Source organism: Nerophis lumbriciformis, linkage group LG26, assembly GCF_033978685.3.
Source record: "Nerophis lumbriciformis linkage group LG26, RoL_Nlum_v2.1, whole genome shotgun sequence".
Lineage (NCBI taxonomy): Eukaryota > Metazoa > Chordata > Actinopteri > Syngnathiformes > Syngnathidae > Nerophis > Nerophis lumbriciformis.
Window position 1 is genome coordinate 3,705,001 of NC_084573.2, and position 12,500 is coordinate 3,717,500.

General features: G+C 51.8%; 1 protein-coding gene across 1 annotated transcript in view; it reads right to left on the reverse strand.

Annotated features, from left to right (window-relative positions):
- Positions 1 to 12,500, reverse strand: part of marc1 (mitochondrial amidoxime reducing component 1) — a 49,287-nt gene that overhangs the window by 21,131 nt on the left and 15,656 nt on the right. Inside the window, exons 2-3 of the mRNA XM_061986819.2 lie at positions 10,613 to 10,783; positions 10,375 to 10,537 (exon numbers count right to left, since the gene is read on the reverse strand). Of these exons, the coding sequence (XP_061842803.1) occupies positions 10,375 to 10,537; positions 10,613 to 10,783 (334 nt within the window). The remainder of the gene's footprint in view (positions 1 to 10,374; positions 10,538 to 10,612; positions 10,784 to 12,500) is intronic.

Consider the following 12,500-nt stretch of genomic DNA (forward strand, 5'->3'; position numbering starts at 1 on the left):
GGCCTGCGGGCCTGCCGCAAAACGGAGTGTGCAAGGACCGGCCTCGAAGACAGCGACAGGTGAGTAGATTGTCCAGGTGGGCCATCTTACCTGTCGCCTTTATTAGCAGCAGCCGGAACGAGACACGGGGTTGGAGTTGGGAGTTGGAGAGAGAGAGAGAGACACACGCACAGAGAGCGCACGCCTGAAAAAGACTGCTGAAAAGCAATCCAGACTGTTGAATGAAATTAAAAGACTGTATTCAAACTGTCTACCGGGCTCACGAAGATCTATCGGACTCAGGAGAACCCTTGCAGCAGAGAGACTTTTACAGTGGCACCCAACGTATCTGAGTGCCGAAGATGGAAGCCGACCACCTGGCAGCATTAGTGCGGGCTCTCGCAGAGGTGACAGCGGCCAGTCAACACCAGATAGAGGCGCTCCAACTCCAGCTGGCCCAGCAGCACAAATTGTGCAGGCGATGGCAAACCGGGTTGGAGCGGCACCGTCAACATCGGCGGCCGTCTCCGTTCCACGCATGGAAGAGACAGAGGACCCCCAGGCCTTTATTGACATTTTCGAGGCCACGGCGGCGGCGTGTGGATGGACCGAGGAAGAATGGGGCATGAGACTTTTGCCGCTGCTGGTGGGGGAGGCGCAGCGGGCGGCGCTTAGCATGCCGGCGGCCTCCCGCATGTGCTTCCTGGACCTGAGGCGGGCGGTGCTGGACCGGAGTGGCTGCACCGCCGAGGACCACCGACGCCGGGTCCGGACGCTGCGCCTGAAGCCGGAGGACCGCCCGAAGCCCCAACACGAACGGGCGGTCCTTCGGCTTCAGGCGCAGCGTCCGGAACCGGCGTCGGTGGTCCTTGGCATTTTGCCGCTACTGGCGGGGGAAGCACAGCAGGCGACAAGCATGCCGAAGGCCTCCCGCATGTGCTTCCTGGACCTGAGGCGGGCAGTGCTGGACCGGAGTGGCTGCACCGCCGAGGACCACCGACGCCGGTTCCGGACGCTGCGCCTGAAGCCGGAGGACCGCCCGAAGCCCCAACACGAACGGGCGGTCCTCCGGCTTCAGGCGCAGCGTCCGGAACCCGCGTCGGTGGTCCTCGGCGGTGCAGCCACTCCGGTCCAGCACCGCCCGCCTCAGGTCCAGGAAGCACATGCGGGAGGCCACCGGCATGCTAAGCGCTGCGCCCTGCCCGCTGCGCCTCCCCCGCCAGTAGCGGCAAAAGTCTAATGCCCCATTCTTCCTCGGTCCATCCACACGCCGCCGCCGTGGCCTCGAAAATGTCAATAAAGGCCTGGGGGTCCTCTGTCTCCCTCTGTTGGGGCATCCCAGAGCTGTTGCCCCAACACGAACGGGCAGTCCTCCGGCTTCAGGCGCAGCGTCCGGAACCGGCGTCGGTTGTCCTCGGCGGTGCAGCCGGGGATGCGGCGACGCGCTGGTTACAGCCGGGCGAGGGCGACGACCAGGTGATGGAGCGGCTGGTCACGGAGCAGTTCCTGGAGGCGATCCTAGCGCGGACGGCGGCGTGGGTCTGCTACCACCGGCGCCAAGACCTGGCAGCGACAGTGACGCTCGCAGAGGACCATCTGGCGGTGCACTGTGAGGCGCGAAGGCAATGGACAGTGGAGGCAGCCGAGCGCCCAAGACCGGCACCGCGCAACTGACTCTTTTCCTTGTGCTTCTTTGCAGGTCCCGGCTGCTGCGGATACAGTGCTTCCCGCGCAGACGGCCCATCAAACGCCGGGGAAGGCGTGCTGGAGGCGTGGGCAGCCCGGTCACGTGCGTCAGGGACCTCCACGCGTGGCGGTGAGGCAGGTGATCCGGGTTGTCGGCCTTCCGGCTCCCTACGGCGCCCTCCCCCGGCCCGGGTGAGACGTACTGTATTTCGGTAAGGATACAACGGAGTACATACCGGGCGATGGTGGATTTGGGCTGCGAGCAGTCTATGATCCACCAGAGGCAGGCAGCACGGGTGAAAATTAGATGTGTTCATGGGGATGTGCACGAATACCCCGTGGTGCCGGTGGAAATTCGAAATATGGCGAACAAAAGCATAGTGTCAAGGTTGCTGTAAGTGCGCACCTTACGCACCCCTTAATCCTGGGTACCAATTGGGCGGGGTTTAACAATTTAGTGACGCAGTGTGTAGGGGTTAGAGATGCGCGGATAGGCAATTATTTCATCCGCAACCGCATGACAAAAGTCGTCAACCATCCGCATCCACCCGAATTAACATTTAATCAACACCGCACCCGCCCGTTGTTATATATCTAATATAGACGATGCAAGGCATTAGTGAGGTTATAAAGCTTTTGCCTGTTAAAGAAAGGCGACTGATCCAATGCAGCAATCATCTGGGAGCCGCGCTGAGCGCACCTCCAAGCGCGTGGAGGTGCGATGTCCCTCGCACCCGGGCTCGCGCCCGAGGCTTCAGCGCGCACCGCGGCGCCCATCCTACTCGTCGCGGCCTAGCCCTCGCGGCTCTCGCTGCCGGCGACGGCCGGGTATGGGCCCGACGCTCCAGCGCCATCCATTTTCAGGGCTAGTTGATTCGGCAGGTGGGTTGTTACACACTCCTTAGCGGGTTCCGACTTCCATGGCCACCGTCCTGCTGTCTATATCAACCAACACCTTTTCTGGGGTCTGATGAGCGTCGGCATCGGGCGCCTTAACCCGGCGTTCGGTTCATCCCGCAGCGCCAGTTCTGCTTGCCCCACCCCTTTCGTGAGCGCACAGCGCGCGGAGTGACCCCTGTTACGCGCCCCCGGCAACGGGGGTGGCGGGCAGGTAAGCTGTGCGGGCGGAGCGCGCGGAGTGACCCCTGTTACGAACCCCCGGCCACGGTGGCGGGCAGGTAAGCTGCTTACCTGCTGCGCGTGACGCCGGCCGCGGCGAAGGCGGACGAGGCGGGGTGTCGTGCGGTGGGCGCGGTGGTGACCCTGGACGTGCGTCGGGCCCTTCTCGCGGATCACCTCAGCTACGGCTCCCGGTGGGGCCCTCTCGGGGGAAGGGGCCTCGGTCCCGGACCCCGGCGAGGCGTCCCTTCTCCGCTCCGTAAAAGTGTCCATCTCTTCTTTTTTTTTCTTCTTCTGTTGTGGCATATGCTGCAGGTGCCTGCTCGTTTTTCGTATGTGGGTAACAACATTTAACTATGTATATATATTTCCGAATTGGTTTAACTGCCACCCGCCTGAATCTATTTAAAATCTAAATTTTTTTTATTTCAACTGCCCGACCCGACCCGCGGATAAAATCTAATTTTTTTTTATTTCAACCGCCCGAACCGCGGCTAATCCGCGGACTCCGGGGTTGTGTCCGCAAACCGCGCATCTCTTGTAGGGGTGCGTTCACGACCAGTTTGAAAGGGGAATATCCGCGCGGTTCATCCGACACTGCCGAGGGGGACCCCCACTGGCACCCCACGGAAGATTTCCCCCTCGAACAGTCTCGGGATGACACTCTGCGCTCGGCCTGGGACCAAGTGATTTCCATCGATGGTCAGCTGGTGCGCCCGGGAACAGCGCGGTTATTCCCCCACTTTGCAGTCATTAGAGATAGATTATACCAGCGTTTCTCAAAGTGTGGGGCGCGCCCCACTGGTGGGGAATAGAGACATGACAGGTGGGGCGCGAGGAACGGGAGGAAATTTCACATAAATTTTTTTTTTAAATTATTATATTCTTAGATTTTTTTTTTTTACTATGCTTTCATTTTCTATACATACTGTAAATCACTTTGTGATTCTGTCTGTGAAATCCGCTATATAAATAAATGGAAATTACCGGTACTTATTTTTACTGTAGGCTTTATATTTCTCGGTACGAGCGAAAGTTTGACAGACATAGCAACAGTAACTAATGGGGGCGGGGCTAAGCGGAACAAACTTTCGCGCGGATGGGTAGCAGGCTAATGTGTGGATCACAATTACACAAATATATACATTTGTGACTCGCACCTCAAAGGTCGTCGAGCCAGAGCCAGCGCCTGCAGAGAAACAAAAATGTGACGGGCACACACTGTGTCATTCACCGGGAAGCACTCGCGTCAAGGCAGCTCAGCCCCGAACTCAATGAGGTTTTAACATGTTGTGAGCGCGGTAAATTTGATCAAAACACGACCACTGAAAGCGCGACTGTTCTCTGCACTGTGTGAGGAAATGGGAGCTGATCATACAGCCGTGCTGTTTCACAGTGAAGCAAGGTGGCTCTCCTGGGGGAAAGTGCAGTCACTTGCCCTGTCTTGCCAAATGCATAGCTCCTCCTTTTTTTTTTGCAAAGATTGCAAAGTGGCACTTTTATTGTATTTATTATTGAACTTGATGCAAGTTATTTGATTTATTATTGAACTTGATGCAAGTTATAACACTTTTTTTGATTTATTATTGAACTTGATGCAAGTTATAACACTTTTTTTGATTTATTATTGAACGTGATGCAAGTTATAACACTTTTGTTTTATTTATTATTGAACTTGATGCAAGTTATAACACTTTTTTTGATTTATTATTGAACTTGATGCAAGTTATTTGATTTATTATTGAACTTGATGCAAGTTATAACACTTTTTTTGATTTATTATTGAGCGTGATGCAAGTTATAACACTTTTTTGATTTATTATTGAACTTGATGCAAGTTATAACACTTTTTTTGATTTATTATTGAACTTGATGCAAGTTATTTGATTTATTATTGAACTTGATGCAAGTTATAACACTTTTTGATTTATTATTGAACTTGATGCAAGTTATAACACTTTTTTGATTTATTATTGAACTTGATGCAAGTTATAACACTTTTTTTGATTTATTATTGAACTTGATGCAAGTTATAACACTTTTTTTGATTTATTATTGAACGTGATGCAAGTTATAACACTTTTTTTGATTTATTATTGAACTTGATGCAAGTTATAACACTTTTGTTTTATTTATTATTGAACTTGATGGAAGTTATTTTATTTATTATTGAACTTGATGCAAGTTATACCACAGCTGCACAGTTATTTTATTTATTATTGAACTTAATGTTATTTTATGTTATTGAGTTCGAATGTATACAACTTGATGTTCAATAAATTTGAAAATGTTAAAGCTTGGTATTAGCGCTCTGTTGGGGCGATGGGGGCAGGTGGGGCTTGAAAACTCCCCCTTGTCCAAAGTGGGGGATGACAAAAAAAGTTTGAGAACCACTGGATTATACAGAGTGAGTCATGACACTCAAACAGGAGAGGAGATCACCCAGTTGTTGGTGACCGAAACGCCGTCGGGAAATGGTTTTCCAGGCGGCGCACTTTCACCCCATGGCCGGACACATGAGGTATGATAAGACACTCCACCGGGTAATGGTCCGTTTTTATTGGCCAGGCATCCGGGCAGATGTGCGCTGCTGGTGCACGGCCTGCCCGGACTGCCAGCTGGTCAATCCAGCGGCCACCCCCATTACCACTCATGGAGGTCCCGTTTGAGCGGATTGGCATGGACCTCGTCGGACCATTTCACCCGAGCACACGGGGATATCGTTTTGCGCTGGTCCTGGTGGATTACACAACTCGTTATCCCGAAGCAGTGCCTCTGCGCTCCATATCTGCAAAGAGTGTAGCGCAAGCGCCGTTTCAGGTCATCTCCCGAGTCGGAATCCCGAAAGAGATTCTGACTGACCAGGGCACGTCCTTTATGTCACGCACGTTAAAGGAGCTATACCAGGGGTCGGCAACCTTTACCAGTCAAAGAGCCATTTTGACCAGTTTCACAAATTATAGAAAACAATGGGAGCCGCAAAAATTTTTTGAAATTTTAAATGAAATAATACTGCATACAAAGTTTTTTTTTTTGCTTTGTGCTATGTATAACCAGGGGACTCAGACACGCTGCCCACATCTTTATGTGGAATTTGAAAGCTGGTGCGGCACGCGGGTTTTAAATGAATGGCGCTTGTCAGCGTCATGCGTGCCGTGATGGTACAGCATATAGCGCCCACTAGAGATGCGCGGATAGGCAATTATTTCATCCGCAACCGCATCAAAAAGTCGTCAACCATCCGCAATCCACCCGATCTAACATTTGATCAGAACCGCATCCGCCCGTTGTTATATATCTAATATAGACGATGCAAGGCATTAGTGAGGTTATAAAGCTTTTGCCTGTTAAAGAAAGGAGACTGATCCAATGCAGCACAGACATTCGCGTGCCACGCTGTCACGACCCAGACGCACACCAGTGCGCAATCATATGGGAGCCGCGCTGAGCGCACCTCCAAGCGCGTCTCGCTGCAGGCGACGGCCGGGTATATGGGCCCGACGCTCCAGCGCCATCCATTTTCAGGGCTAGTTGATTCGGCAGGTGGGTTGTTACACACTCCTTAGCGGGTTCCAACTTCCATGGCCACCGTCCTAGCTGCTGTCTATATCAACCAGGGTGAGCCCCACCCCTTTCGTGAGCGCACTGCGCGCGGAGTGACCCCTGTTACGCGCCCCCGGCAACAGGGGTGGCGGGCAGGTAAGCTGCGCGGGCGGAGCGCGCGGAGTGAGCCCTGTTACGAGCCCCCGGCCACGGGGGTGGCGGGCAGGTAAGCTGCTTACCTGCTGCGCGTGACGCCGGCCGCGGCGAAGGCGGACGAGGCGGGGTGTCGGTGCGGTGGGCGCGGTGGTGACCCTGGACGTGCGTCGGGCCCTTCTCGCGGATCGCCTCAGCTACGGCTCCCGGTGGGGCCCTCTCGGGGGAAGGGGCCTCGGTCCCGGACCCCGGCGAGGCGTCACTTCTCCGCTCCGTAAAAGTGTCCATCTCTTTTTTTTTCTTTTTTCTGTTGTGGCATATGCAGCAGGTGCCTGCTCGTTTTTCGTATGTGGGTAACAACATTTAACTATGTATATATATTTCCCAATTGATTTAACTGCCACCCGCCTGAATCTATTTAAAATCAAATTTTTTTTTAACCACCCGACCCGACCCGACCCGCGGATAAAATCTAATTTTTTTAAATTTCATCCGCCCGATCCGCGGATAATCCGCGGACTCCGCGGTTGTGCCCGCAAACCGCGCATCTCTAGCGCCCACTACAGTCAGCGTGCCTGATCAGCCACACGTTGTATGGGGCTTTCGCTTGCTCACGTAGGCAACAGCAAGGCATACTTGGTCAACAACCACACAGGTCACACTGACGGTGGCGGTATAAAAAAACAAAACTTTAACACTCTTACTAATAATGCGCCACACTGTGAACCCACACCAAACAAGAATGACAAACAAATTTCGGGAGAACATCTGCACCGTAACACAACATAAACACAACAGGACAAATACCCAGAATCCCATGCAGCCCTAACTCTTCCGGGATACATTATACACCCCCCCCGCTACCAAACCCCGCCCACCTCAACCGACGCACACATGGCGTAGTGGGTAGAGCAACCGTGCCAGAAACCTGAGGGTTGCAGGTTCGCTCCCCGCCTCTTACCATCCAAAAAAAAAAAATCGCTGCCGTTGTGTCCTTGGGCGGGACACTTCACCCTTTGCCCCCGGTGCCACTCACACCGGTGAATTGAATGATGAATGATAGGTGGTGGTCGGAGGGGCCGTTGGCGCAAATTGCAGCCACGCTTCCGTCAGTCTACCCCAGGGCAGCTGTGGCTATGAAAGTAGCTTACCACCACCAGGTGTGAATAAAGTTAAAAGTTAAAGTTAAAGTACCAATGATTGTCACAACACACTAGACGTGGTGAAATTATTCTCTGCATTTGACCCATCACCCTTGATCACCCCCTGGGAGGTGAGGGGAGCAGTGAGCAGCAGCGGTGGCCGCGCCCGGGAATCATTTTTGGTGATTTAACCCCCAATTCCAACCCTTGATGCTGAGTGCCAAGCAGGGAGGCAATGGGTCCCATTTTTATAGTCTTTGGTATGACCCGGCCGGGATTTGAACTCACAACCTACCGATCTCAGGGCGGACACTCTAACCACTAGGCCACTGAGTAGGTAAATGATGGGTTCTACATGTAAAGCGACTTTGGGTACTTAGAAAAGCGCTATATAAATCCCAGGTATTATTACAGAGAGGGGGGGCGGGGGGGGGGGGGGTTGATGTGTGAGGGAGCAGGGTTGGGGTGGGGGCGGGGTTTGGTGGTAGCAGGGGGTGTATAATGTAGCCCGGAAGAGTCAGGGCTGCATGGGATTCTGGGTGTTTGTTCTGTTGTGTTTATGTTGTGTTAAGGTGCAGATGTTCTCCCGAAATGTGTTTGTCATTCTTGTTTGGTTCAAAGTGTGGCGCATTATTAGTAAGAGTGTTAAAGTTGCTTTATATGACCACCGTCAGTGTAACCTGTGTGGCTGTTGACCAAGTATGCCTTGCTGCACACGTACGTGTGCAAGCAGAACATGTATATTGTATAACAAGTGTTGGGCCGGCACGCTGTTAATACAGATTGTAGAGGGCGCCAAATGTTGTACCATCATGGCACGCCCTTATTATAACTGTAAGGGTGAACATCGGTGAATATTAATCCCGGGAGTTTTCTGCGAGAGGCACTGAAATCCGGAAGTCTCACGGGAAAATTGGGGGGTTCATCAAGTAAGCTGCTGAGCTGCATCAGAGTGATCAAAGAGGCTCCGGAGCCGCGGGTTGCCGACCCCTGAGCTATACGGATTATTGGGGATCAAATCCATTCCGGACCAGCGTCTACCACCCCTCAGACCGACGGGTTGGTGGAGCGGCTGAATAGGACGTTGAAATCCATGATCCGTAAGTTTGTGCACGAGGACAAACCAAATTGGCATAAATGGTTGGACCCCCTGCTGTTTGCAATGCGGGAGGTTCCCCAGGCCTCCACGGGGTTTTCCCCCTTTGAATTATTGTACGGCAGGAAGCCAAGCGGGGTTTTGGACCTCATTAAGGGAAGATGGGAGGAAGGTCCAAGCCCCATCAAAAATGAAATACCGTATTTTCCGCACCATAAGGCGCCCTGGGTTATAAGCCGCGCCTTCAATGAACGGCATATTTCAAAACTTTGTCCACCTATAAGCCGCCCCGTGTTGTAAGCCGCATCTAACTGCGCTAAAGGAATGTCAAAAAAACAGTCAGATAGGTCAGTCAAACTTTAATAATATATTAAAAACCAGCGTGATGTGGGCGCGCATGGAGTCGTATATCAACATGGACGGAGCTGCGTGAAAAAAGCCACCCGGCCTCTTCGCGTAAACTTAAACTTACCTTAACCACTCGCTCATCTTTTCTTCATCCATCCCTTCGAGTTAGCTTTTATGATGACGCCGGCTGGAAAGGTCTCTTTTGGCAAAGGTCTTCCTTTTGAATATCACCATGGGTGGAAGTTTCTGGCCATTAGCATGGCAAGCTAGAACCACAGTGAAGGATGACTTCTCATTCCCTGTGGTGCGAATATTCACCGTACGTGCTCCCGTTGTATCCACAGTGCGGTTCACAGGAATATCAAAAGTCAGTGGAACCTCGTCCATGTTGACAATGTTCTCTGGCCGGATCTTTTTTTCAGCTATCTTGTTTTTACAATATGCACGGAAAGTAGCCAGCTTTTCTTGAAAGTCTTTAGGCAGTTGCTGTGAAATAGTAGTCCGTGTGCGGATGGAGAGATTGCGTCTTTTCATGAACCGGATCCCTGTCGCTTAGTAGGAGCCATTTTGTGGTCTTTACAGATGTAAACACACAAAGGAAATGAAACGTAATATCCGCGCGCTTTTTCTTCTTCTACGCGGGCGGGTGGTTGCTTACAGTAGAAGAAGAAGCGCTTCCTGTTCTATGGGGGCGGGTGCTTACCTTGGCGGTTGCTTGCGTAGAAGAAGAAGCACTTCCTCTTCTACGGGGAAAAAAGATGGCGGCTGTTTACCGTAGTTGCGAGACCGAAACTTTATGAAAATGAATCTTAATATTAATCCATATATAAAGCGCACCGGGTAAAAAGCCGCACTGTCAGCTTTTGAGTAAATTTGTGGTTTTTAGGTGCGGCTAATAGTGCGGAAAATACGGTACAATACGTTATGGACCTGAGAGCAAAACTCCACACGGTGGGTCACTTGTCACGCGGGAATTTGCTTCAGGCTCAGGAACGTCAGCAGCGCCTGTATAACAGGGACACGCAGCTAAGAAAATGTTCACCGGGAGAGAAAGTGCTTGTATTACTCCCAACATCCAGCTCTAAATTACTTGCCAAGTGGCAAGGACCCTTTGTGGTCACACGGCGAGTGGGTGATGCGGACAATGAGGTCTGGCGTTCGTACCGGGGCGGAGACACCCAAATTTACCACCTCAGCCTCCTGAAAGCAGGGAAAGAGGCGGAGCCTGTTTCCATGGTGACGGCGGTCCATAACAGGACGCATTTAATGTTACATTCCCCCAATCGTCAGTGAAGAAATGAGCATCACCTCATTCGGAGAGAAGAGAGGCTCCATGTTCGCAGCCTTCCTGGCCCTCATGTGGGCTTCAAAGTGCACCAAGCGTAAAGGCTTCTCGGCGCCCAGGAAGTCAACCAACCAACGAGACGCTTCATCGCCGCAGTCCCGCCCCTGAACGTCAGTGCCAAACACTCTGCATCACACACATGAGGGGAAGGGTTGCAAGAAGATGTTTTTGTCCAAGTCAAAGTGTGCAGATGTTACACACCTGCAGTTTACCACGGGGTGGTCCGGCTGCTGGACGGGGAAACGCAGCTCCGTCATGTTGGGGCCGTTCAGGCAGACGGAGCCTCTCTCGCAGGTCAGGGACACAAGAACAAGACGAGGCTCCTGGCGGCCTGTCACCATGTGACCGTCGTCCTTCACCACCATCCAGTGTCTACAAATACAGCAAATGTAATTACTCCGTATGTGCAATGTCTGTCTATATATATATATATATATATATATATATATATATATATATATACGCCCACCGCACCGACACCCCGCCTCGTCCGCCTTCGCCGCGGCCGGCGTCACGCGCAGCAGGTAAGCAGCTTACCTGCCCGCCACCCCCGTGGCCGGGGGCTCGTAACAGGGGTCACTCCGCGCGCTCCGCCCGCGCAGCTTACCTGCCCGCCACCCCTGTTGCCGGGGGCACGTAACAGGGGTCACTCCGCGCGCAGTGCGCTCACGAAAGGGGTGGGGCTCACCCTGGTTGATATAGACAGCAGCTAGGACGGTGGCCATGGAAGTTGGAACCCGCTAAGGAGTGTGTAACAACCCACCTGCCGAATCAACTAGCCCTGAAAATGGATGGCGCTGGAGCGTCGGGCCCATATACCCGGCCGTCGCCGGCAGCGAGACGCGCTTGGAGGTGCGCTCAGCGCGGCTCCCATATGATTGCGCACTGGTGTGCGTCTGGGTCGTAACAGCGTGGCACGCGAATGTCTGTGCTGCATTGGATCAGTCTCCTTTCTTTAACAGGCAAAAGCTTTATAACCTCACTAATGCCTTGCATCGTCTATATTAGATATATAACAACGGGCGGGTGCGGTTCTGATCAAATGTTAGAACGGGTGGATGGCGGATGGTTGACGACTTTCTGATGCAGTTGCGGATGAAATATTTGCCTATCCGCGCAATCTCTAATATATATATATACATACATACACACACACACATACAAACCCCGTTTCCATATGAGTTGGGAAATTGTGTTAGATGTAAATATAAACGGAATACAATGATATGCAAATCCTTTTCAACCCATATTCAATTGAATGCACTACAAAGACAACATATTTGATGTTCAAACTCAAACTTTTTTTTTTTTTTTAATAAATAATAATTAAGTTAGAATTTCATGGCTGCAACACGTGCCAAAGTAGTTGGGAAAGGGCATGTTCACCACTGTGTTACATGGCCTTTCCTTTTAACAACACTCAGTAAACGTTTGGGAACTGAGGAGACACATTTTTGAAGCTTCTCAGGTGGAATTCTTTCCCATTCTTGCTTGATGTACAGCTTAAGTTGTTCAACAGTCCGGGGGTCTCCGTTGTGCTATTTTAGGCTTCATAATGCGCCACACATTTTCAATGGGAGACAGGTCTGGACTACAGGCAGGCCAGTCTAGCACCCGCACTCTTTTACTATGAAGCCGCGTTGATGTAACACGTGGTTCGGCATCGTCTCGCTGAAATAAGCAGCGGCGGCCATGGTAACGTTGCTTGGATGGCAACATATGTTGCTCCAAAACCTGTATGTACCTTTCAGCATTAATGGCGCCTTCACAGATGTGTAAGTTACCCATGTCTTGGGCACTAATACACCCCCATACCATCACACATGCTGCCTTTTACACTTTGCGCCTATAACAATCCGGATGGTTCTTTTCCTCTTTGGTCCGGAGGACACGACGTCCACAGTTTCCAAAAACAATTTGAAATGTGGACTCGTCAGACCACAGAACACTTTTCCACTTTGTATCAGTCCATCTTAGATGAGCTCAGGCTCAGCGCAGCCGACGGCGTTTCTGGGTGTTGTTGATAAACGGTTTTCGCCTTGCATAGGAGAGTTTTAACTTGCAATTACAGATGTAGCGACCAACTGTA